At 41.3% G+C, this 26,277-nt stretch overlaps 2 protein-coding genes across 4 annotated transcripts; one reads left to right on the top strand and one right to left on the bottom strand.

Moving 5' to 3' along the window:
* The first annotated feature begins 974 nt into the window (after positions 1-974).
* On the top strand, positions 975-7,394 carry smad4a (SMAD family member 4a). 2 transcript variants are annotated; one of them, XM_057321368.1, is made up of 12 exons: positions 975-1,254; positions 1,774-2,121; positions 2,307-2,481; positions 2,576-2,605; positions 2,907-3,116; positions 4,012-4,137; positions 4,297-4,404; positions 4,705-4,755; positions 4,956-5,139; positions 5,218-5,386; positions 5,488-5,626; positions 5,768-7,394. In XM_057321368.1, exons 2-12 carry the CDS (start codon positions 1,882-1,884, stop codon positions 5,977-5,979), a joined length of 1,644 nt encoding a protein of 547 aa, XP_057177351.1. In that variant the 5' UTR covers positions 975-1,254; positions 1,774-1,881; the 3' UTR covers positions 5,980-7,394. The 2 variants fall into 2 exon arrangements, with proteins under 2 accessions (XP_057177351.1, XP_057177352.1); XM_057321369.1 differs by lacking the exon at positions 4,012-4,137 and having other exon boundaries at positions 5,768-7,393.
* A 733-nt stretch (positions 7,395-8,127) lies between these two features.
* Positions 8,128-26,168, bottom strand: rfx3 (regulatory factor X, 3 (influences HLA class II expression)). 2 transcript variants are annotated; one of them, XM_057321397.1, is made up of 17 exons: positions 26,021-26,168; positions 18,618-18,742; positions 17,258-17,349; positions 16,260-16,521; positions 15,537-15,611; positions 14,855-15,036; positions 14,628-14,747; positions 14,356-14,480; positions 14,154-14,266; positions 13,955-14,070; positions 13,546-13,700; positions 13,276-13,373; positions 13,030-13,179; positions 12,713-12,921; positions 12,395-12,548; positions 12,238-12,280; positions 8,128-11,971 (listed from the first exon to the last, which is right to left on the bottom strand). In XM_057321397.1, the coding sequence occupies exons 2-17, from the start codon at positions 18,735-18,737 to the stop codon at positions 11,694-11,696; spliced, it is 2,292 nt and encodes a 763-aa protein (XP_057177380.1). In that variant the 5' UTR covers positions 18,738-18,742; positions 26,021-26,168; the 3' UTR covers positions 8,128-11,693. The 2 variants fall into 2 exon arrangements, with proteins under 2 accessions (XP_057177380.1, XP_057177381.1); XM_057321398.1 differs by lacking the exon at positions 15,537-15,611.
* Positions 26,169-26,277: the final 109 nt, after the last annotated feature.

Here is a 26,277-nt window from a genome sequence, read left to right as displayed (position 1 = left end):
TCTGGTTATTTAAAAAAAAACAGCCTGCAACGTTCTGGGAACGTTATTTTTTGTTCCCAAAAAAATAACCAAAAGGGAACCTGCTGTGTACTGTTTCTATTATAAACACCACTGTGAACTGACATCCGTTTACCATTTAAACCATTAAAAATTATTTTATGTGCTGTGTTTGGAGAACATTATTCAAGTAGGATTTAATGGTGATTTAATGGTGTTCCCATATTCTAGATCAATACCGGTTAAGACCAACATTCAAATCAATACAATTCCCCATACAATCCTTTAGAAAATATGTGCTGCTTTCTATTGTTGTTTTCAGCAAAGTCGTTATTTCTTGGTCATCAGACACGTTAGATATCAAAATGCTAAATTACTGGTTTGCAGTCAGTGTTGGGTAAGTTACTCTGAAGAAGTAATGAATTACTAGTTACTAATTACATATTCAATAGAGTAATTAGATTACTGTAAAAATTACTCTCTCCAAAAATTATTTAGTTACTTATTACTAATTACTTTCTATATCCTACATCAACCTTGATTTGTTAAGTGATTCAAGGATAGGCACGAAAGGGCTCTTTTAATTCATTCAAATAAATTATATTAAAGTACATAAAGTACTCTTATTAACTGACCAAAGTATTACAAATGTGAGAATTATACGTTGAAGCACAGATTTTAAAGTTAGACTTTGAATTTTGATGTCAGTTCCACTATTGCACACACATATATTACACAAAGTATTTAGTTTAATTACATCAAAAGTAACTGTAATTAAATTACAGAAAAAATAAGAGTAATTTCTTACTTTACTTTTCAAGGGAAAAGTAATTAAATTACAGTAACTTATTACTTAGTAACTAGTTACACCCAACACTGTTTGCAGTTCACACTCTGAATTTGCTCAATCTCAGAACAGCGGTCTAGATAGGCAGCGCTGCACAGGAAGGCTGAATCTGTGCTGAATGCAGCGCGCATGCGCGGTTCGCCATATTGCGCAGCTGGACGTGAGACGGTGTGTCGAAATCATCGCGGCTACATTGTTTACTTTCATCGGTCGCCGCGACCTTTTCCGTCGTCTTGTTAATAAAAACCACATCTTTGACTCAACGTAAATCGCTCAGATGAAGGACTCTTGAAGCTTTAAATCGTTCCAGCACCAGTTCAAATATCAGTGTCACGCGCTTTAGCCACTGACAAGATTGACTTCAAAACCTCAAAAAAAGCCCGGATAAAACCGGACAAACTCGCACAGAGGTAACAGGACCGCTATTCGAGTTTATACTTGTGTGTATATTAAGATGTTCTATGTTTATGTGTTAGTTTAAAACTGAAGTAACCTCTCCTCAGCGGTAAGGTTTGGTTGAACAGTTAGCGGGGTTGCGCTAACACGTTGTTTACATTCTCTCGAGCTTATTTATAAACCACTTTGAGTGCATTTCTAAGTCAATCACATTTGAGTCTTCAAGAAGTGTTTGAGTATTATTTTATCCATTTTTCGTTCAGTATAGTGAAGTTTACTTTTTTACGGTTGCATTTTATACATAAGGGTTAGATTTATTTGCTGTTGCTTTAACAGTCACGGTCAGTGTAATGTTTGATCACATTTAGCCTTCATGAAGTCAGAATGCGCATCAATGTAATAAAGTACAAACAGTGACGTACACAGTCAATACTCTCTGATGACATGATGCCTGTGGTTGTGTCACACTGTGTGGTTTGTTTTAAAAGTGTAAAGTTTGCTGAATGAACAGCACAGTCTGGATCTTTCCACAGGTCACCATGTGAATGGACCTCTCCCAGACAACAGTGTGTTGGTGCTGAAGGGACTGAAACCAGTGTGACAAGGTGAACCATCTGTCAGGGGCCAAGAAACAGCTCAGGATGTCCATCACAAACACGCCCACCAGCAACGACGCCTGTCTGAGTATCGTGCACAGTCTGATGTGTCACAGGCAGGGTGGCGAGAGCGAGACGTTCGCCAAACGGGCCATCGAGAGTCTGGTGAAGAAACTGAAGGAGAAGAAAGATGAGCTGGATTCTCTCATCACTGCCATCACCACAAACGGAGCTCATCCCAGTAAATGTGTGACTATACAGCGCACGCTGGACGGCCGTCTGCAGGTGTGTGGATCTGTCAACTTCAAATATAAGAATTACAGTAAAGTTGGAACTTCATTGTCATCGCTACAGCGAGATACTAAATGTCATATCGTTTTCAAGTAGTCTTTGTGATTTTTCAAGTCACACTAGAGATTTGGTTCGAGTTCGATTTGTATGTCTGACGTGTCTTCTCCCGCTGTGTCCAGGTGGCTGGACGCAAAGGGTTTCCACACGTGATTTACGCACGCTTATGGCGGTGGCCAGATCTTCATAAGAACGAGTTGAAACATGTCAAGTACTGCCAGTTTGCCTTTGACTTGAAGTGTGACAGTGTCTGTGTGAACCCGTACCACTATGAGAGAGTGGTGTCTCCAGGAATAGGTCCGTTTGAGATGTGAATTCTGTCTTTGTTGCGTAAACCATATATATATATATATCAAGGTTCATCATTTAACTGGCCTGTGTTTTTTCTTAGACTTGTCGGGACTGACTCTGTCAAGCTCTGGTGAGTGACGCTGTTTCCTCATGTTGAAGAAATTGATATCGTGTATAAATAAATGTGAACCTGTTTAGGAATGAAATTATTAACACTTTATATCTTGATGAAAAATATCAAAACCATTTAGTCACATGTTATTTTCTGTTATATTATCCTGTTTTGCTCAGAAATTGAAATAAATTGGCTCTGGTAGTTGTTTCAGGCTTTTTACATGACAGTTAACGACTGAAGGTTTTCATTGACTGTGAAATGAAGTTCTCCAGCTAAAGATAGAAAATCAAATATTTTTATATATACATATTTTTAGGGCCGTCCGGCCTGATGGTGAAGGATGAATATGACTATGAAGGCCAGCCATCTCTCCCCAGCACCGAGGCACACATGCAGACGATTCAACATCCTCCTGTCAGACCTGTGGCCCAAGAGCCCTTCAACACCCCGGCCATGATGCCTCCAGCAGAGGGCAGCAGTTCAGCCTCCACCTCCGCATTCTCCAGCATGGCAGTGGGATCGACAAGTATGACATCCACCATTCCGTTCTTTATATCCTTAAGCGCATAGGTCATGTTCTCTGTTGGTCTTTAATATGATGGTATGACGTGACTCGAATCATGTTCAATTCAATTTGATTTATAGAGCACTTTTCACAATGTGCGTTGTTCCAAAGCAGCTTTACAGGAGAAAATGAGAAAAACACAGAAAGGTGTAAACACAGCGCATGGTGTTTATAGAGCAAGCAAGATCATTCTAGTAAATAATATCTAATGAATGCAGTCTCCCGGTGAGCAAGCCAGCCAACAATGCCCTGTGGCGAGGAACCCGAACTCCAATGATACATAAATGGAGAAAAGAACTCTCATCCGGGAGGGCCAGTTCTCTGACGTGTCCCAGCTCATTAGTTGTGATTTAGGAAATTTCATTTGTTGAAACTGTTTAGGTCTAATTTTGTCGTATTTTGTGGTCGATATCAGACACTTGAGGAATGTTAGTAATGGCATAATGTAACTGAGTGCAGCTATAACTTCAAACTGCCGTCATGTAGAAATTTTGCGTTACTGTATAAACTTATTGTACTTGTGTGGAGTTGCTATGGATAGCCATACAAGGTTTGATGTGTCATTGGGCCAAATTACAGCTTTCACATATTTGATATTAAACAGAATATGGTACTTATAATGTAGATGGACCAAATGACCTGTCATGGGAAACTTGGCGGTCTGATGCTGCCATCATCAACTGTTGAACTGAAGTTGTTGAATTTCAAGCAGAAAATGACTACGCTGTCTTTATATATTGTTTCTGCGATCTAAAACGACTACCATAATAGAAAGGTCTGGTCATTCCAGCCATCCCTGGGGTTTAATGGTTCGTGTGTGTGTGTTGACATGTGCATGCCCCCCCTTTCTCCCCAGCTCGGCCCACTAGTGTCCTCACAGGAAGCCACAGCAGTGAAGGGCTGCTGCAGATTGCCTCGGGGACGGGGCAGAGTTCACAGCAGAATGGCTTCCCCCCAGGCCAGACGTCCACGTACCACCACAGTAAGCCATCAGCGTCCCTCCACCCAGCAGCTCCCGTTAGAGTCTGGAAGCTTCTCAGCATCTCCTGCATCCAGCACAGCGTCACTTCAGACCAGCGAGTGTCTTGATGCACGTGTCCTGTTCCGTGTAAGATGTGCTCTCTTCTTCTTCTCTCACTAGATGCCTCCTCCACCTGGACAAGGAACAATAACTTCACCCCGAGTGTGTCGCACCATCAGAACGGCCATCTTCAGCATCATCCGCCCATGGCCCATCCAGCGCATTACTGTGAGTGTGGCGTGAGCTGGAGATACTGGGATGATGTTAGAATACAGTGTTCGTTTCATCTCGACTAGTAGATCTAGCTCCTGGCATGCAAACTTATAGTAGTAGTTGGTCTTGTGATGCTGTGCAGGGATGTACAAAGTAGCAGGTGAACAGGAATTAAGTCTTGTATTGGTCATTGTCATTTTAAAATGAAACCTATAATATTCGCTGTTATAAATGTGGTTACCGATCTCTGCGAAAAACTGCTTTCTGTGGTCACAGGTGGATTTCTTATTTGTCTTGTATGTTCTTTCCTTTCAGGGCCTGTACACAACGACATAGCATTTCAGCCCCCCTTATCCAACCACCCCGGTAAGAATTTTCTCACCCTGAACGTTTTCGAATTCTGTCACTTTTATCCGGAATGTCATTAAAACCTGGAAAATCAGTTTTTACGCGATTTGAAAAGGCGCTGAGTTTGCTCTAAAGCTTCGATACGAGTCTTTGAAGGACATTCTCTGTGAAATTCATTTTTATGGAAATTGACCGAATGCGCTGCTGGCCTCTGATAGCTCCAGAATACTGGTGCTCCATTGCTTACTTCGAGATGGACGTTCAGGTGGGCGAGACGTTTAAAGTTCCCTCCTCCTGTCCAATCGTCACTGTGGACGGGTATGTGGACCCCTCTGGAGGAGATCGATTCTGTCTCGGCCAGCTGAGCAACGTCCACAGAACCGAGGCCATTGAGAGGGCGAGGTGAGCACAGTATTGGTGAACACTTCATCTGAGCGACTCTCAACCGGCCCGGTCTGATGCGATCCAATCTGTCTTTAGACTGCACATAGGGAAGGGTGTACAGCTGGAGTGTAAAGGTGAAGGAGACGTTTGGGTCCGTTGTCTAAGCGATCACGCCGTCTTCGTCCAGAGCTATTATCTAGACCGTGAGGCCGGCCGGGCTCCTGGAGACGCTGTACACAAGATTTACCCCAGCGCATACATCAAGGTCAGAACAACACTACAGCTTCACGTTTTCGTGCGATTTTTGAGAGCTGATACGTCTGATAACCAGCTGACCATGCCTTCGTTTTCGTGTTTCTGCTGCAGGTGTTTGATTTACGTCAGTGTCACAGACAGATGCAGCAGCAGGCGGCTACTGCGCAGGCGGCGGCTGCAGCCCAGGCGGCCGCAGTGGCTGGAAATATCCCAGGGCCTGGATCTGTGGGAGGAATCGCACCTGCCATCAGTAAGTATATCACCGTTCACCCTAAACGCATCCCCTTTGGCCATGTCCGATTTACATGAGTATTTTTATATACTAGATGAATATAATCATGATAGCCAACAGACTCCCTGTGTATTCACTCCATATTAAACCGTCATGCAGGTTTGTCTGCGGCTGCTGGTATCGGTGTGGATGACCTCCGTCGCCTCTGTATTCTGCGCATGAGTTTTGTCAAGGGCTGGGGTCCCGATTACCCCCGACAGAGCATCAAAGAAACCCCCTGCTGGATCGAGATTCACCTGCACAGGGCGCTGCAGCTGTTGGATGAGGTTCTCCACACAATGCCCATTGCTGACCCCACTCCCTTAGACTGAGACACTGTTCCCACAGATGACAGATACCGCTGACCTGTGTGACTGAAGCCGTCGAACGAACGCTTGTTCACCTGCTCTGACAGATGTCAACATAACTGAGATATATTCAACATCACAGATTAATGGACAGTTGTTGCCTTGTTTCAGTCACACAATCTCATTTACTTCTTATTGAAAAGTTTCATTTTCTTTTTTGTTTCTCCGGTTTCATTTCTTCTCATCTTTTAATCTGATCAAGTGAGATGTGCTACAGGCGGAGTCAATGAAGATGTTGAAATGTTAAACCTCAAAAGTGTTTTTGCCTGAAAATCAAAACATAACACAATTGCAGCTAGTCACACACTATTAGCTTTAATCTTGGAATAGAAAGAAAGAAAAAAAACTGTTTCTCAGCAGATATCTGTCCATTCAGGCCAATACGTTTCCAAACAAGCTTTTGTTCTCAATTGTTTGGTAGTGTGATGCTCTCGATTATTGTGTACCTGCAAATCATGTAGCATTTCCTCTTCTCTGTTGCTGTGTTTCGGTTAAAGTGATTTACACCCCAGGTGAACATGTTAATGCATGTACATAAAACATCTGTTTATCTTCAGTCAGATGTGATGGAGGAAGTTGGCTAGTTAAGCCATTTATCCAGTTAACCCTCACAGTGAGACGTAACGGTTAGTCCAGAGTCATACATGCACGAGCAATAAGAGCAGTGGGGTTTTATTGTTCTAAATGCTTTCTTCCTCTTAGATGTGTTCTATTTTAATTTGTTTTAGCACTTTGTGTTTTGCTTCGGTTTCTTTGCTTGCAGTCTGTCAATAAAATGTTCTGCGGACCTTTTAACCAAATTAAAACACTTATTAATTAGAGACGGCACTAAGATGTTAATCAGTGCTGGTCCACTGGATTACTGCACTGTGTTTGTTCTGATAACGGCAGTGTATTTGTTACATGGCATCCTACAAGGGCTTCATCTCGTTTTCTCAAAGACATACAGCACTGTTATACCATGACTCCATCAGTTGTTTTTAAGTTTTGAGCACTTCCTCTCTGATGTTTGGATCAGTTATTCATCTAGTAAATGACATTCAAGTGTTGAACTGGAATCTGTTTAAATATTGAAAGCCACATGACTGAAATTATAAACGGCATCTTTTAGTCAGTCAGTGTTATCAGAGCTTCGGTTTTTGTTTAAAAAATGACAAACTTTGTCACAAGGTGGCAGGTTTGGACTATCACGAATTGATGAAGAAATTCCTGTAATTAATTTGAGTGTTTTTATATTACATTCATTCTTGTTGACTTCATATCACAACACTCCCAAATAAAACTTTTAACTGTTTACGACAACAACAACAGTTTTATTTGGGTAAGGTTACTATATTTCTGAATGAAACAAGATGTTGAACAAGAAAACAATTACCTAATTAAACATTATGGAGACGTTTCTTTGAAATATCTTGTTTTGATTCATAATGTATCCTGTTGATAATGATTATTTTACAAGACAAAAATAATTAGCAGTTAAGACACTTGTAGTTTGTTAAACACTAATAACACATTGGTTATGAGATATTTTAAACATGTCAAAAATAATCATCTTAACGTGCCTGTTTCAGGCAGCTGTTTTTATGATCTGCAGTGCGCTTGATACACAAGATGAAAGGCAAATTTTTAATTTAATTCAGTAATTTGTTAATATTGTATTTAATTTCAGGAGGTATTCACCAAACCGTTCAAGTAACAGTTCACCAAAAAAATGAAAATTCTGTCATCATTTACTCACCTTCGAGTTGTTCCAAATCTGTATAAATGTCTTTGTTCTGATGAACACAGAGAAAGATATTTGGAAGAATGCTTATAACCAGACAGATCCCGGTGACACGTCCGGAGTAGACACGTGTAATTATCGAGTAAATTAACTTCAATCTTTATTATCTAAACTGTGGAATTGAGTGAGTAGTTTGAATCACTTTACTTTATGCATAAGTTTTTTTTAGGTGTTTTGGAGTAAAGATTTTATAACTGCAGATTTTTTAGTCAATAATCTTTTAGTTTGTGCCTCACACAGCTGTATGACCTTAACTGCTAGTGAAACTGACCTTATTTGGGCGAAATATGCCTTGAATTCCGTCACAATGTACTCACCAGCCTTCATTTCAACAAGAAAATGTTTATTAATTGAAAGACAAGCCACAAATTTAAGAAAACAACACTAATAAGCTAGCCTGAGCTGAAGTCTGAAATATTCAGAAAAAACAAACTACATGTGTCTTGGATAATTCCTATATTTTCCTCATATTGACACACTAAAATGTTAATATATCATTTTATAAATATAAAAGTTCCCCAGTTTTGTTATCCTTCATGTAAAATACACAATACAAATCACTCTACACTTATTAGTTAGCTTTTACCAATTCTCAGAGGATATAATTTACTAAGAGGTCAATTGAAACAACACACAGAAAAGAAAAAAATACATATGTAGCCTACTGTATATGTAAGGTACATCATCCGAATCCATAGAGAGGGGAAAGAATAAAAAAAAATTCACAATTTACACTTTCAAACATTCGCATTAAACCGCTGAAGAGTAAGGGACTGTAAATAAATATCCTTCCATTTTCTCAATATTTACACGTAGGACATGTTTTCTCAGAGTATCACGATGCTTGTGCTTGAACGCGCTACAGCAGGCCATGACTCACTACGTAAACAGTCACATGGCACTTAAAATATTCCTCAAAATAAAAAAAGAGAAAAAAACACAAGCGTTTCACTCTGCGCACAATAGAAAGGAAAGAAACGTCTTGATGACAATGATAGTGCAGCTTGTACAGTTCACGTCACCAGCAGGTGAAGTTTGGGTGCCTTTAAACTGGTATGTGCATATGTGTCATAGGTGAGTGTGGCGGGCCGGGAGACGTGCGCAGAAGGTCCGTCTGTCTGTTGGCTTGTACTGGTTCTGGAGGTCTGAAATTAAAGGCACTGTATTCTCTCATCCATGAAGCTGCCCTCTCGCCCGGCTGCATTAACTCAGGGGGTGGATATGTTGTTCATATCTGTCTTTTACTTGAAAAGCTTGCAGTGATGTCCAGAGTTGCAAATGTTCAACGAGGATTTCAATTTCTGAGGTGGCCGAGCCAAATTGCGCGACTTGGTACAAACAACAAGTACAGGTGTCCTTATGTGATGTAGCAAGACTTTTCAAAATGTGATCTTATTCTGTATTTTGGCAAAGTTCGAGTAGAATCAGGCATGTTATTTGAAAAAGAAAAACCCCACTGAACTGTTCTAAACACACTGTTAAAAAAACAAACAAAACAAAACAAAAAAACACAGAAGCAACTTATAACATTGTAGCAGCACAAGAAAAGGCGCATGCAAGACCAAGAGCACTTTAAGTGTCATCGCACAAGATCAAGACATCTATCAAACTATCCAACAGTGAAGAGCTGTGTGCTCCAGGCACCAAACGACAAAGAAAGCCAAGAAAGTAGAAATCAAATGTTATTTTCTTAAGAAAACCACCTCAAATGATACCAAAACAATTACAGGTAAATCACAAAATCTCAGAAACAACTTCAAGTTGCAGTTCCTTCACGGTAGGAAATCTTTAGTAACTGGTCATTACTGTTGAGAAGGTGACGTTGCAGTATGTTCCACACATTGCACATAATTATAATCAATCTCATGATTATCAGTAACTTTTTCAAACAAAACGGCAATGATCAGAATGAGTTTTCCTCTAAAGAAAATGTTGTATCCCTATCATACCATTAATAGAGATATCTGAACAGACATATTCATCTCTGTGAATGATTTCCCTCACAGTAAAAACAAGATTCATAATACAGGTGCATAAATCAAACAGCCTCCGTGCACAATAACAACAAAAAAAACGAATCAAGTTTTAAACGTCAGTAGTCAGGAAAATAACGCTTCCAGTTCAACTGCAATTTTCCAGTGTTTTTCATTATAGGACAGCAATCGATAAGAGGTCAAGTACAAACAGTCAGTCCAAACGGCACAGCTGACCTCATCTATAACACATACTAATGGATGCCGTTTTCTTCAATCCAGCACTTAGAGAAATGGAGTGTCTAGCCCAGCATTACGACCATCAGGTTAACATCCTCCTTTCCATTTCACAGTCATTAAAAAGCAAAGCAAACAAAACTAAACTAAACAAACAACAACCTATTACCAAACAAAACACCACCCTTGACCATAAGCCATACATGCAGGTAAAAAACAAACTGTATGATTCATGTCTGTAATCATATATTTCTATACCTATATAGATATTTATATGGTAGCGTATCAACTTTTGGTCCACGATACAAATATTCACTTTTTTTGTAAGGGGATCAGCAGATGTGAATTTCAAATCGTGACAACATGTGGGCCAGCAAGGATCAAACACAATTGTAGACGTCCGGACTCGCTATGACAGAGACCATCAACGCCAGTATGAGGTAGGGTGACAAGATTTACACACACACACACACACACACACACACACACACACACACACACACAATCAAACGGCAAACACTCCAGCTACGTTCAAATCAGTTCAAGCTCTCACGTATCGACGAATGCACACATGCCTTCACCAGACTCCAAAGGCAAACGACACAACAGGTCTGGACAGAGAGCAACAGACATGTGTTACAGCACAAGCAGAACCTTCTTCCTGAATTTCCATGCGAGTGCTCAGTATCACACAGCAATAACCACTTATATCAGAGCACAAATCCAGCCACGGTCCACGGCGATAAACTCAAGAGCCAAATGTCTAGACGGGACTATGAATATTCTCTGACGATGTGGTTTACAATCCAAACCGAACGACCTCCTCACTGTCGCATTAGCGGTCCAGATAAAACAAAAAGCTGTTGTTTGGGTTAAGGCACTACGTTGAACCCGAGGTACATAAAATCCCTGACATTCACTCTGTTCTGCAATATCGCACAGGTGTGAGAAAGCACAGAGCTTCAGAAAGGCCCAGGACAGCCGGTCGTCTCTCACTCATGTTTTTGGTCCGATCTGTAAAAAACTCCTAGAGTCACGACAGTTTGTACATGCAGCATATATGTACAATGAGAAAATTCGTCTTGAATCATCCAAACAGCGAAGTCTACAAACAGAAGGCAATTGGAAACACTCAGACTCCAGAGTACAGAAGGTTAAAAGGCAAGCTCATTATGTCGGGTACGCTTGTCTAGCCTGCTTCTATCATAGCAGCACAGTTACACAGCGAGACTTTTTAACTCTAACCAAACAGCAAACACTTCAACAGCAAGCGACATTTGGCCAATTAAGTGTTCTAAACAAACTGTAAACAATGATCAGTACAAAACAGAGACGTGATAAATATTGACTAGGCAAATGGTATTTTTCAGAATTCTCTTGTGGAACTAGTGGCTTGGATTTGAGTTCTGGGTCATTCAAAAAAAACGCGAGGGCTTCCAACATTACAATCAGCATCTCTTCACATCTTCAAGTTGATTCACTTCGTTTAGTTCTGTAGAACTTTGCAGATGACCCACCACAGGGCTTCAGATGGGCCGGACAGAAGCAGCTGTGCATCGACATTGTGTTTCTGTAATGTAAAAATCGTTGTGGCGATCCCATCTTGCTAAGGATGAGAAGGGATGTCCTGCAGACAGACAGAGATCGTAGTGAGAGAGACAGAAAGCGAAGCGAGAAACAGGCGTTCACACCGAGGCGTATGTGTTTCCCACACTGCCACAGTGGCGGATGGTGCTGGTTCCAGTTGAGCTGAGGATGTGCTCTGTGTGATTGCCTACAGTTTGGGGCAAAGAACCGAGCATGCTGGGCTGGACCACGCCCACCACCGCGCTGCTGCCGTCTTCCAATGACCCCACCTGTAGCACCTGGATAACCTCTGTCTCGGCCTTCTCTCTCTTGGCAAGCGGCTCGTCGGATTCCTCGATCTCCTCGTCCAAGTCACTGTCCATCTCGCTGATCTCGTCTGTCAGGAACAGGAATAAATTAAAGTATGTTGACACGCGCCAACAACGTTCAATTCAACAGGTCGACATTGCCACCGATGATCAAGGCTGCAGACAAGACGTCGCATTTTGGGCTTTGCAGTGTTTCCAACAGAGCAGTGTATGGAAATGCTTCTTAGTGGACTCATGTAGAAAAGCAACACCATCACATAGACTACTGCTGCGCTAAAGTGGCTTGTAGGCGACACAAGGTCTCAGCTAGAAGTCCAAGCTTTTGTGGTCTTACCTTTGTCAATGTTGGCAGGTGACATAGTGTTCAGGTCTTGAAACTGCAATAGACGCAGCAACACAAAGAGACAACGATTAGAGAGAAAGACTGACTTCATTGCTTTAATTGCTCATGCTGGGCTACACAAACACCAGGCCATACAGACAGTATTTACCTCTCCCATAACTCCAATGGGCGTATCTCCAGTTGCCTGGGCGACGCGGTGTTCCACCAGGTAGAACATGTATTCGTCATACAGCAGACGGATCAGGTGAAAAGAGCCAAAACTGGCTGCGCTGCGGAGGGTCAAATCTCTGATGACCATAGAGCTGTGACGAGTCAGAAAAAGCAAGAACATTTAAGAGCTGATGATGCGGACCAGAGTCTGTCTTATGGCAAGAGTTTGTTTGACTGACGTGAAATCACACATTTAATGTTAAAGCTTAAAAGACCTGCTTCACATCGAAAACCATCGACACAATTTTTGTCTTGCCTGTAGAAGGACCACTTGAGCAGGAACTGCCGTGCAGCTTTAGGGAGGCTGGGCTGATCTTCGTACGGTTTGAGAACTTGAGTGACCACATTATCCAGCCAAGCTGCCCACTGTTCCAAGGAGCTCTGCTGCTGAAGGGTGGCTTTGAAATCCAGTTCGAGACGCTGGACGACCCCCTCTTCACACTGACACACCCACGATGCCTGTTCCTGTAGGGCATCAACACACAGGTCTTCTGAACAACATCATGTCGAAGCTTGCAGCGTCGAAGCTCTTTGAAACTCTACAGAAAGGAAGCCACAGAGAACGTGACATACCTGCACATTGGCGAAGTCCACACGGTTAAGGTCGCTGAGCATCTGGTTGATCTGGGAGGTGTTCTGCAAGACGGCACGAGCCGCCTGCGCAAGATGATTCAGAGATGTGTATCTGCGGAGGGTCTGAGCGAAGGCACTAACAGCTGAAACCTGCAAGAGAAGACCAACTCAACACTACTAGTTTTTTTGAACTGGTGTCATGCATTCATTACAACTCAGTTAGGACTGGTTACACTCCACACCGACCTTGGTTTGGATCATCCTCTGGGGAATACTGCTCATGGCGTTGGTGAGCCAACCCTCAAGGCTTTTGGCAAAATTACGGATGGCTTGAGTCAAGGCACCTGAGTTATAAGAAGGCATATAATGAAATGACACACAAGACCAGATTTCTTTGGTCCCAAAAAAGAGGCCTTAACCGACAACCCTGAAGAAATAACTGAAATATGTGTATAATACTTTGTGATCAGAACTTCAGAGAGAGCTCTTACACCGTGGGAGAATAGAAAGACTCACTAGGAATAGGTCTCAGAACATCAGGGATAAGGATTTCCACAAGGGCCTGATACATCAGGTGATCACAGGCATTCATCCACTTCAGGACCGCCTCATTCTGGCAGAGCAGGATCAGTTGGGCCCTCGGCAGACGGCCCTCGATTTCACTCATTCCACTGCACAACATTTATTGCAATTGAAATATCAGTTTACTCTTTTGGTTAGGACTTAACATTGCTGACTAAGGGGCGATTCACATTTTGTGCCTTTTGCGCGTGCAAATTCGTTGTTTTAAACGTAGACACGCGGCAGACATTTTTCTAGGCGCCGCATCGAGAAGGAAATAGTTCAACTTTACAGAGTGCCACGAGTTTTCCGTGCGGTTTTAGACGCAAGATGTGATCCACCCATAAGAAGCCCAAGGACAAACCTGTTTTCTGTAATGGTGACGCCCTCTATTGAATTGGAGGGAGAATAGCGCCAGAAAGTCTGCCACAAATTCTCTATGAGATTGAATTGAAGGTTGACCACCACGTCCAAAATAGCCTGCAAGGGAAAACAGAAACAACAACTTTAATTGAACAAGCTTTAATGTGAAGTGATCACAACAGTCGTCCTGAATGCCCAACCTCGCAATGTTCTCTGTACAGCGTCTGAAGGGCTTTGGCATCCTCTGGGGTGATGCCCTCCACAGGCTCTCCGAGGTCAATTTCAACAAACTCTGGCAGAGCTCTGGAGGCATCTAATGGAGCACACAGTGGGGTTGAGGAATGCACAGCTAAAACCCTGAACGTGCGCTAACTTTCTTCAGCGATTAAGCTTTATTAGTACCTAGGTACTGCTGATGGTGCTGACTCTGAGCAATGAAGCTCTGCTCTGCAGCGCTGGGCGTGTGCTGGCCACTGCTGGAGAAGCTGTCCGCTGTCACACCATCCACCTTTTGCACTGGCTTGAATCTAGAAAAAGGACAGAGAGATGGTACCTCGTGAGGGACTCTAGAACGCTGCACATAGCCAGCATAATGCAGAACGCTAAATCCTCAAGAAACACACCAGAGACCCGAAACAAAACTCATAAGCACAATAAACACAGCATGAGAATACCTCTGCTTCTGTTGGACGGGTTGCTGTCTCAGTGCCATGTACTGCATGTCCTCCTGCAGCCGGTTCAGTGGCGAGTCTGGCTTTACACGAATCCCATAATAGTGGTACTTGGAGTTCCCTCTGAATTCAAGGAAACAATGATACTGCTGAATTTACAGCTACCAAAAAAACAAAAAACAAGACGGCATTGGACGTGTCAGTGTGAAAGCTGGAGGTGCTGAGTTTACCGGGTGCCCAAGCGGCGAGTGCGCAGTCCCATGAAGATGGAGCGGATGAGTTTCCCAAAGGAAGCAGCATTGACGGGGTCGAGCTTTTGCTCTTGACAGTGGCGTAGGTAGTGATTGTAGAGGGTGGAGCGGGGCAGACTGACGCCCTCTGCTGTCTCATAGTTGTCCAGTAACCATTGCAGCTGTAGAGAAGAGAGATATATCTGCATCAGTAGTCCAGACAAGATCCCATCAATCTAGTGTTCATAACTGTTCAAAAATAGAGCTCAAATATTCACTATACATATATATTCATAATCTCTCTGTGGGCCATTTTGTTATAAAACTCCTTGTTTATACAGACTTTTGCAGAGAACTGTACACATATTAAACATGTTTGAAAGAATGAAAACAGAAAAATATTTTAAATGATTAGTTAACATCTAAAGCAATCAACATTACTTGTCTCGTCTTAATGTTTGACTGACCTGTGCTAACTCCGGTCAACAGTCAAAACGCAGATGAGTCGATAAATGACAAATACAACTGTACGAAACTAAAGAAACAGCATTGAGCCATACAGTTTATCTTAGCGGTAGAGAGACAGTCAGCCATAGAGACAAGAAAAGCGTAAAGTACCGAAGCAGGCAGCTCGGAGACGGGCAAAGCGAAGCTGTGCATGGTTGTCATGGTTACAACTTACATGGCTGTTGAGCAGCGAACTCCTCTGACTGGACAAACCTTCAGACTTTTGAAGCGTCTCAATCGCCATTTCAATCTAATAGACCAAAGAGCAAAAGAATAAGGTAGAACGAAACAAAACAGAAAGAAAATAAATCAAACGAAGGCTGTAGCGACAGAGAGATGAGCAGCAGAGAATGACCCGCCTACAGCGTCCCAGCCACCAATCACACACAGCGGACACTCACTGTCGTCCAATCACAACTTTACACAGCACAACAGGGGAATATAGCTTATACCCAGATTTATGCAAGTACTACCAAATCCCACCACCAGTGGCCTAAGGTCAAATATAGGTCGCCCATTTCATTTGTAATGAGATTGATTTGTCAGGGTCAGAGGTTTTGGGGGCTTGGGGCAAAAATCCCCTGGCAATAAAAAATGTGAGGCTTGCTTTTCGATATTATTGCATCAAATATGCCATGTTGATTTATAGATAACAGCTTACATTAAGGTTGTAATTCATTTATTGAAGTAGATCAAAGTAATTCACGTAAAAGGATGTTATACATACTGTGTTGAAAAAAAGAAATCCACAAATTTGTCAATTAGAAATGATTACTAATCATATTGATTTTTGACCCCAGCCATCCCATCTGGTTTCATCACAGACATATAAAAGATAATAAGGCGTATGTTTGTGTGTCTTGACACAATCTGATTAGATGGGGCGTGACTGACTCACCGTGGCGGGGGAGGCCCTGGTGCTCTGCGCTGCAGTGTGAGGGGTGGAGCCATCCATGGAGTTTCCTCCAATCAGATAAGCTCCAGAGCTGCTGATGATTTGACCTCCTGACAGCCCCATGGCCAGAGCGCCGTTCCCGTTGTTGGACATACTGTGTGTTGTTACCACCGTGCTCACCTGAGGCGAGCTGCCCTGCGTGTCGAAGTAGTTCCCGGCGCTGTTCTGGTTGTACAGCTGTGGCTCGGAGTAAGAATACGTCCGTCTATCAATAAAAGAAACCACTGTGTGATTTGGCTGCCAGCTGAAATTTTGACATTGTTAAATTCTATCGGCGCATACGCTTTTCTTTAAGCGACTTGAAAAACATAATTAGCCGTGTCTTGATGCCTTTGCATCCTTTTAGCTTCAGGTGAGAGTGCGGTTTCCATGGAAACACAAATCACTAAAGCATAACTGTTTTCATAGAGAACATTGCTTTTGATTGCCATTCTGATACGTGCTTTCTCTTTTCGGCTGATGACATTTTATTTCTAATAGCCAATTTACAAGAGCTGAGCTTCATGCTGAGGGAGTTTTTAAATGTGAAAGAGAGAGAAACAGCCAGCAGCACTTAGGAGAGTTTCAGGTGGGCCGCAGGTACATTTCGGAAAGAGAATTGCTGAGGTTTCTTCAGTAAACATAAAGCTCTTCACCCTCTCATGGCAAGCACTGATCAATACTTGTGGTCATTTTCAGGTGACTGAACACAATCCTCTCTCACGGATGCTCAGGTGCCCTCGGAGGAACACATTTTACTGACAGAGCAGCAGGTAGGTACAAGACACCAGACAAACACAACTGCTTGTGAGCTATCCCTGAAGCACTGCCTTTTCCAGTAATGCGTGTTAATTCCAACAGCATGCAAGACTGCAGAGACGGGTCAGGAAATGACCGGGAAATGAGCTTTAACATGTTACTGATAAGTGCAACAGTGCATGCAAACAGAACGAGACACTTACATGGTTCCATTGGTGTAAACGCTGTTGTTCTCCTCTTGAACATACTGCACCTGTGCCTGATACACATGCTGGACCTGTTGAACAGTCTGCGCCTGTAACCACACATCACACGCCATCACACTGACAGCCAATAAATACAGGCTCTCAAATATATATTCAGCCTGATCTCGAGCAAACATTACATGTCTTGCACGTCGCGTTGCTTTTTATCAATAAAACTTTAACAACATTTTAGGATAAATACATATGCGATACTCAAAACCAATTACCTTTCAGCATCGCTCAATCAACATAAAAAGACATGTCTCATGACTTAAGAATTCTTTTAATGAGACCGTGTATGCAGAAACGTCTCAAATTATTAGTTTCTTCTTTCATAACCAAACAAAACTTTTATTCAATAGAGATGTTTTAGAAATGGATGACTGACTAAATAATGAAGAAAACGGAGCCGCCAGCCGGTAAGCCCAGAATAGATGTGCACTGCTTCAATACATTTTAAAAAGCATCTCAGGGTATGACCTCTAGAAGCTGCTTGACAAAATAGTAAATATCAAGAGAACATTTCAGCAAACAAATGGTAACTACACTGTAGATGGTAAAATATAAGTTGATTTATTTTTTAGTTACAAGATCGTTCTCAAAGTTACATTTGTGAAATTCCAGTTTTGATCATGAGTTAGTATTTGCTGACTTTTATTCTTAAATATGGAACCTAAACCTTTCCACAGTAGTGTATATGGGACGTTAAGATGTCCCCATCAAAAGATCTTTTCCATAGAAAGCACAATGTAAAAAAAAATAGAAAGTAAAATGTCTACTTTATGGTTTCAAGTTTTTGGAGAATAAAATGTCAAAATTTGGCTGAAATAATGTTACATTGTCATTCAGTGTAACACAATATTTATGTACAAATTCAAACAACTAGCTTATTCTGACTTGTACATATTAAAATATATAAAATAATAAGGGAGCATATTACATTTTATTTTGCTTTAAATTAGTAAAAAATCTTATTGACAAATGGGCAAAACCTAGGATAGCGGCTAATTAGCTAACTAATTAGCATTTGGGGTGAAAATAATTAGTCATAAATTGATTTTTGTTGTGAATATGCCTGACAAGATTGTTACACTGAATTACATTTTAGTGGGCGTCTTCTGTAAATCAGGGCAAAAATGTATGATGTTTATTTTTTGCTCAGAAAAACAAAAACGCAATTATAAAATGGAAAACTTTTTCATTTTTTTGAACAACAACTATTTAAAGCAGTATTACAGGTATTGTTTTTATGCTTAAACCCTTTTTCCTCTTTGACCCATATGTACTCATAAAGAAGTGGTTGAAGCGCATGTATCACCTGTTGCTGGATGGGTACCTGAGACGCCACCTGCTGCGCGCTAACCGCAGGCTGCACAGGCACGCTGGTCTGGAGGGGCACATTGGACGCGGAGTCAGCGCCTGCCTCTGGGGTCTGCATGGCGCCTGAAACACACAGCGAAACACTTTACAGCCATTCAACGTCATCAGTCCGTTACATACAGTACACGACCAGTAGTCAACACATTCGGAAGCACGTTGGCCTCGACTGAATCTGATAAATCTCTATGATGTACCTTTTGTCCAAGTTTAACCTGTGCAGGATAAATCATTTGATCAAATCACTAACCCAGAGCAATACTACTAACACTAGTGATGCTTCCCTTAGCAAACCCAACCAATAAAACCCCATCACATGGGCCCTTTCTAAACAACAGAAGATCATTCGGTAGACGCACTGAAAGATCACTTCCTGTGAGATTTGTATACGTAAACATTTAAGTGACGTGACGTGGACGAAGTGTACTATATGTGCTGTGTGTGAGATGAGTCAATGACTGGAGAATGCCGCCGTGTCCACGGCAATAAATGAAGTTAATATTTAACGGTCTCTGTGGGTTTCTCTCCCAGTCCCTACAAAAGATTGGTTGCGAGAATTCACCGCTAACGTTCCTCTTTAATTAATCGCGAAACAATCTTAAAGGAACAAAACGTACAAATAAGTTTTCACATGAGAACAGCTTGCGTTGGTTTTCTTCTTTCGAGAGCCGTAACGCAGCGCATAAACAAGCCGTGTTTGAGCAGTGGTGCTCCACCATCCGCCGGCTAAAAGTTTCCATGAGCCGGTCTCTCCAGGTTAATTACCCCCGTGTCTCCTGACAGCCCTGCATTTCTCCCCGGAGGTCTCCGGTCACCTCCTCTTCCTCTGTTCCTCATTTACCTGAAGGGTGCAGGTGGTGTTGTGTTCGCTTCACTTCCCCCTCAGCACTAAACGTCTGATTACCCAGCATTCCTGCCTCACACACATAATCACAGCCATTTCCAATGAACACGCTAATGAGTCAACAGACTTGGTCTGGATATTGGTGTGATCTGGAACACGGCTATAATATTGAAAGGAACGTTCTGTGCTGTGTAGATCGCTGTTGATTTTTCTGACGTTGTCCTTTAAAACATGACTGCGCATAACCGTTGGATTACGCCAACATTTAAACACGCAACGTTGTCTTAATAATTAAAAAAATCCACCAGAATTCTTCATTAAACAGACTAATATTCTGTTTAAAACCCTGTTCAAACACTGGTTCTGCAACTTGCTTCAAGCAAGCTTACAACTGACAAATGCTGCCAAAGATGTGGAAGCCCCTTAAATGACTTGTTCTGTTTCTAAATATGCCAGCAAATCTGAGACATGACGTGACTTATGATTGTGATATCAGCTATTAGTTTAACGCTTCCTTTCAAAGTCGAAATCACTGGTAAATACGATGTTCACTGCAACCCACAAGTACAAGTTTATGGCTTTCAAAAGGAATTTGGGGGATTAGAAAACCCCCTACATTTTTGTTGACATCAGAGGTTGAACATCCAATCAAAATGTATTAGACACTTGGAGGCTTGACAGGCCTGTTGTAACCCTCAAAAACCATTAAATTAAGTATGCAAAAATGATGAACCAAATTAAACTGACATTTAAGCTGCGTCTGACTTCGCTTACTTGTTCACTCGTGCACTATTCCCTACATAGCGAATGCTAAATAGTCCATTATATGGGGAAGAAGTGAATGAAAATGAGTGAACAATTTCGGCGTAGTAATATATCTGGCGTCTGACAGTACTGTCGCGGACATTCGTCATAACGCTTATATTACACCTGTTTACACAAGTTCATTTTTACATGATATGTCACGTTTATTGTAGGCTATTTGTTTTTAATAAAGAGAACAAAACAAATTTTTCCACGTTTATTTACCATTACATTTATTACGTTTAATAAAATTACTTAATATATTTAAAATATAACACTGCTATAGTGTATAAACGTACATTCGTGGCATTAACGGTCACTCTCCTCCAGCTGATTCTAATCAGACGGTTGATTCGCGTTGTATCATGGGAAATATGAGTGACCGAGTGTACACTCAAAATCAGAATGCACTGTGGGTAAAAAGTAGTGAACGGATGCAGGGAATGAGTTGTTTACTCAGAATTCGTACAACACTACAAAATGGCGGACACCCGATACAGTGCACTATATAGGAGATAGGGGGCGAACTCAGACACAGTTTTAGTAAATTAAACATTGACACTTGTATTGTTCAGACCAAGTCATTTTAAAAATGCTGAGTATTATTGGGTATAAGAAGTCCATGGCAATACATTTTAATGTTTCATTTGTCTACTTTCGCATATATTAATTTTCTGATAGATAAACAAAACTCGTACTGTGCTGGGTCAACACTCAATGTCCACTGTTCTAAGGCAAAAGCAATAGATTATATTGTCTTAACCCCACCTGCTCCCTATGGCTGTGTATAAACAGGCACCTGTCTGAATAAGCCCCCCCCACCCCCAGCTGACTTCACCTCCTCTTATTCATCGACTCCCCTGTGGCCCACTTAAACTCAGAGCTCCGCTGAACAACTGCAGCCTCCAAAGCCGAAGGGTAACAAAGGCCCGAGAGGAGGGCAACACACACTCTCTCTACCCCCCACACCCCTCTGCCCGACAGAGAGTGACGAGTCAAACGTGCTTACATATCACAGCATCCATATACTGACAGATCTGTGTATCTGTCAGGTTGTATCACTTAGCTGCAGTGGTTAATAACTGTGTTAAGGGAATAGCACAATCATTGTATAGACGGTTTCATATTAACAACATAAACAAACGTCAATGCGCATGCGCACTCCTAATTGAACTTCCGGTACACCTTCACAAACAATAGAGCGCCTGTAGATTATTTCTGACAACATTCAAAAGAAACCGAGAAGAACCGCTACTTCGCTAAACTTGTCTATCCAATATTTTGAATTTACCAAGCTCAACCGCTAGATGTCAGTGTACCATACGGTTTGTTTAAATGCTACCGAACTACAGGACCCATTCAAAGAAATGTATTTAATAAAATAACTATACACATCGTTTATTTAATACAATTATTATACAGTAAAATAATAATAATATTAATTAATATTAACATAACTTAAATAAAATACAAATAGTTATATTAGACAATAGCCAAACAAAAAACAGAAGTTAACTGGGGGGTCAGGCGCACGTAAATAAGGGCTTAATGCATTTTTGGCCATCATTTATTTGTATGTTGTATATTGTCAATCGGCCACCTTGCTCTGTAAATATCGATATCGACATTCAACAATTGAAAACCCAATGTCATTCCACGTGACCACTGTTTATCCAAAAATTTTATCAATTTCTGATTGAACGTTGTACATCTACACTCTAAAAAAAATAGTGCTATATAGAACTAAAAGTGATTCTCGGTTCGTAATCATAGGGGNGACCGAACTACAGGACCCATTCAAAGAAATGTATTTAATAAAATAACTATACACATCGTTTATTTAATACAATTATTATACAGTAAAATAATAATAATATTAATTAATATTAACATAACTTAAATAAAATACAAATAGTTATATTAGACAATAGCCAAACAAAAAACAGAAGTTAACTGGGGGGTCAGGCGCACGTAAATAAGGGCTTAATGCATTTTTGGCCATCATTTATTTGTATGTTGTATATTGTCAATCGGCCACCTTGCTCTGTAAATATCGATATCGACATTCAACAATTGAAAACCCAATGTCATTCCACGTGACCACTGTTTATCCAAAAATTTTATCAATTTCTGATTGAACGTTGTACATCTACACTCTAAAAAAAATAGTGCTATATAGAACTAAAAGTGATTCTCGGTTCGTAATCATAGGGGCACCACTTTTAGTGCTATATAGAACCATTATTTTGGTGCTTCATTGGTACTTCAGTGGTTCTTTGGGATGACTGAGGTGCTATATAGAACCACTGAAGAACCATACAGGGGCTTAACAGGTTCTTTATACGGAAAGTCATAAACGGTGCTATATAGCACCTTGGTTACCCCAATGAACCTCTGAAAAACCACTGAAGCACCAAGATATGGTTCTATATAGCACTAAAAGTGGTTCCCCATATGATTACGAGCAAAGAACCACTTTTAGTGCAATATAGCACCATTTTTTTTTAGAGAGTATATTTATCACCTGCCAGAATGATGTAGATTAAAAAAAACACGAAACAAAACTCTTGATTAATCTTAATTAAAAACAATAAAGGCTTTGAAAGATTTTGTCCGTACATTATCCACCCACACACGTGCAAGCTACGAAGCTCAATGGGTTTAGCTTGAAATGGATATGAATTATTTACTCAATCAGTATCTCTTAAAGAGATTGGAAAGGCAACGGGATACTGCCGACAGGTGGCAGAGCCCCGTTTCAACTCTATACCTGACGGTAGGTAAGTGGTAATGTGAGCTGATAACTAGCGCTTTCTGACATCCAGTCCTCGTGGTTTGGTCATTAACAACGTATAGGTCAGAGAAGGAAAAGTCAGAAAATAAGCCTTAAGCTTCGGATCCTAGAGAAGCACCTGGAATAACACGATGAACTTCATTAGTTGGATGGTTTGTGTATGTTCGCAGAAGAATGCTGTATAGATTACCATCAAAACTCAAACAGGTGCCATTAAATCTGTGTTTATTCCAAAAACATGCGCTTTTTGTACTGGAGCATTAATGGCTTAATAAAGCTGGTTAGATGGAGATATCCCATGCTGCCTCGCTCAGGCAGCTCCAATAAGCACAAGTCAGGTCTTTTCAGCATCTCGTGGTACCACACCTGTTCCTCAGCACATAATGAAGACAACAGGGGAGCGGAGACGGCACGGCACAGCATCTCACAGAGGAACCTGATGCAATTCTGAGAAACCCTCAGCGATTTGTTTAGGTGGCGAAGCTCGCACAACAAAACCTTCAGCAGAAGTGCTTTGGAATATCAGGAATAGGTCACATTTCTGCATCTCCTTAAGACAGTGGTTCTCAAACTGGGGGCCCCAAGATGGATCCAGGGGGGCCACAGATTTTCTGGCATTTTATGAAATTTATCATAAATTTTAGGCAACCAAACATCGGAGAAATAAACCACCAATCAAAAGAATTGATGTTTTAGCATTGTATATATGTTTTTGGTTTAGCTAAAATTCTAAGTTTAAGATTACAAGTCTTTATTTGGGGGAGCCACAAAGCGATGCACCTTACACAAAGGTGGCCTTATGACGAAAAAGTTTGAGAACCACTGCCTTAAGAGACGACAAAACAGATGTTTCTAAAACTGACATTGTTACAGGCACAGGAAACCAGAAACAGAGTACAAGAAACCCCCGAAACAGCATGAACCGGACCACCGCTTACTGTATTGAAAGAACCTACAGGCAAAAAATGTGCTGATGTTCAGTACAAAATGTTTATTCTAATAAATTCAATATAAAACAACAGACGTACATTACAGATGTAACATAATTTTTCACGTCATGTTGAATGTAATCTTGCCATGTTATTGACACATTTTAATCATTCTTTATGGCCATCAAACCTGTGCATCCCTTTACATCGGGAATACACAGCAAACGTTGTGAAATACGTGCTGGATAAGACAGCACAAATTATGGCTGGACATAAGAATGGATGCAGAATTCCTCTGGTCTCATACAACTGAGAAGCAAGATTCTAAAAACGAGCCTTAATGTGATGCCGACACGAAATCAAGATGACAGAATGAAAGAGCCATTTCTTCCCTCCATGCAGTTTTCACGATAGCACTTTGTCAAAGACCTCAATGAACCGAAGCAACTTAGCAACACTGACAAACATTTATCAGCAGCATCACTGGAATATGATCTCGAAAGCATTCTCATTCTCAACAGAGGAGGTCTGTGCTCCCAGCATTTTATCCATAGTAACTTATTAATATCAATAAAACCTCATGGTATGACATTCAACCAGACGAACAAATGAAAAAATAAAGACACTCCCAAGCACAAACTGTGAAATAAAGCAGTGACTGCCTTCTGGTGATGATCACGTCCAATGCAGAAAACATTCGGTAACTGAGCCTAGACACAAATGTGCCAGTGTGCTTTGTTTTAAATGAATCTGGCTGGGTGTTAATAGCATATAAACAGATGGATTTTACACAGCTGTGCAAATAGCTAGTGTGATAACAAAGGTTGTGTCTAAAAAAACAAACGAGAGAGCCTACCTAGTCAGCATTTTGGGCATCATAAGCACATGCATCATTTGTGGCAAAACCTGAAAATGCAGTCTAGATAGGCAACTTTTACTAACTGTGGTTTTAAAGATATAGACAGGTAGCTCGTTTATTATTTGTCCATTGTCTATAAGCAAAAATGGAGCATGAACCTCTGATGCTATCTAGATAGGCAGCTTACTGGGGTTTTTATATGAAGCCCAAAAATACAATCTAGTGTCTATGCCAGCAATGTTTTGAGTATGATCCATGATGCCCTAATATACTGGTCCCCAAAACCTCCGTCTAGGTAGGCAGCTTAATAGGTGTTGAGACACAACCACAGAGGCTTTGGGCCAATAGCTTAGCAAGAGTAACTCCTGCTTTATAACAATAGAAGACAGACAGATCAGCCTTTTTATGCTGCATTGAATCTCACTAAATCACTCAAAAAATCCACGCGGCAGCATTAATCCACAGAAAATAAAAGTACAAAGATCCTACCGAAGAAAAAATCATTCCGATTCATTTACAGGCTAAATGAACGTCAGCATGAAGCTAATGTTAATGCAACACCCAGTCACTGCAAAGACCTATATTTATGTTTATATCGCACTGAACGAGTAAAAACAAGAATAATACACGAAACGTTGCGAAATCTAACGCAACCGCATATTATATTTACAAATCGCTTCATTTCAGCTCATGATGCTATTATTAGCCGCTTAGCAACACCTGCTTCGTGAGAAAACGATGCTGCGCTTCAATAAAACCCCGCTTTTGTCGACTGTTCCGCTCAGATATTTCACACATTTATTTTAGTATTATTACGCTTATGCATAAACACTCTTTAAAGGTCGGAGGATGTCGTCTGCTCATCGGGTTTAACAAATAAAAGCAAATGAGCAGAGAACATCTGGACGCGGCGCATCAACGAGAACACAGTGAACCGTCAGAGAAAGAGCGAGCGTGACAAGAACGGCAGGCGAACACCGATTTAAGCCATTAAAACACACAATACATATAACACGCCTCTAATAATGCAAAATAAACTACAAACACAGACACCGCGCGGCGGTTAAACAGCGAACATGATTATAAAGCAGCGGGTAATATTTTTAATATTCACCTGGACTAGTGTGAGGATGAGGATGGTAGGAAGGTGGTGTTAGGATGGAGCGGAGAGGAGGAGGTTGTTGTTGTTATTGTTGGTGGGTTACAGTCGCCAGGACTACGGTGACTATGGCGCTGCAGCTCAGGGCAACGGTTGCTATAAAGCTCGCCGTGCAACCGAACTTGACGCTGAAGAAAGAGGCGGGGTCAGGGACGGGTGTATTTAAAGCGCAGGCTCAACCGAAAAGGTTCGAGAGAAGGGCGGAGTCACCG

The sequence above is a fragment of the Triplophysa rosa genome, linkage group LG22, assembly GCF_024868665.1.
Source record: "Triplophysa rosa linkage group LG22, Trosa_1v2, whole genome shotgun sequence".
In the NCBI taxonomy this organism is placed as follows: Eukaryota; Metazoa; Chordata; class Actinopteri; order Cypriniformes; family Nemacheilidae; genus Triplophysa; species Triplophysa rosa.
This window is presented reverse-complemented; position numbering and strand designations above follow the sequence as displayed.

What these genes read in the sequence shown, in the direction of transcription:
- smad4a (XM_057321368.1), top strand. Translation starts at nt 1,882, where the DNA reads ATGTCCATCACAAACACGCCCACCAGCAACGACGCCTGTCTGAGTATC. An exon ending in GACGTCCACGTACCACCACA is followed by an intron (nt 4,138 to 4,296) that starts GTAAGCCATCAG and finishes TTCTCTCACTAG; the next exon opens with ATGCCTCCTCCACCTGGACA. An exon ending in GAGGCCATTGAGAGGGCGAG is followed by an intron (nt 5,140 to 5,217) that starts GTGAGCACAGTA and finishes ATCTGTCTTTAG; the next exon opens with ACTGCACATAGGGAAGGGTG.
- rfx3 (XM_057321397.1), bottom strand. Translation starts at nt 18,737, where the DNA reads ATGCAGACCCCAGAGGCAGGCGCTGACTCCGCGTCCAATGTGCCCCTC. An exon ending in AGGTACCCATCCAGCAACAG is followed by an intron (nt 17,350 to 18,617) that starts GTGATACATGCG and finishes GTGTGGTTACAG; the next exon opens with GCGCAGACTGTTCAACAGGT. An exon ending in TGTTCTGAGACCTATTCCTA is followed by an intron (nt 13,374 to 13,545) that starts GTGAGTCTTTCT and finishes CTTATAACTCAG; the next exon opens with GTGCCTTGACTCAAGCCATC.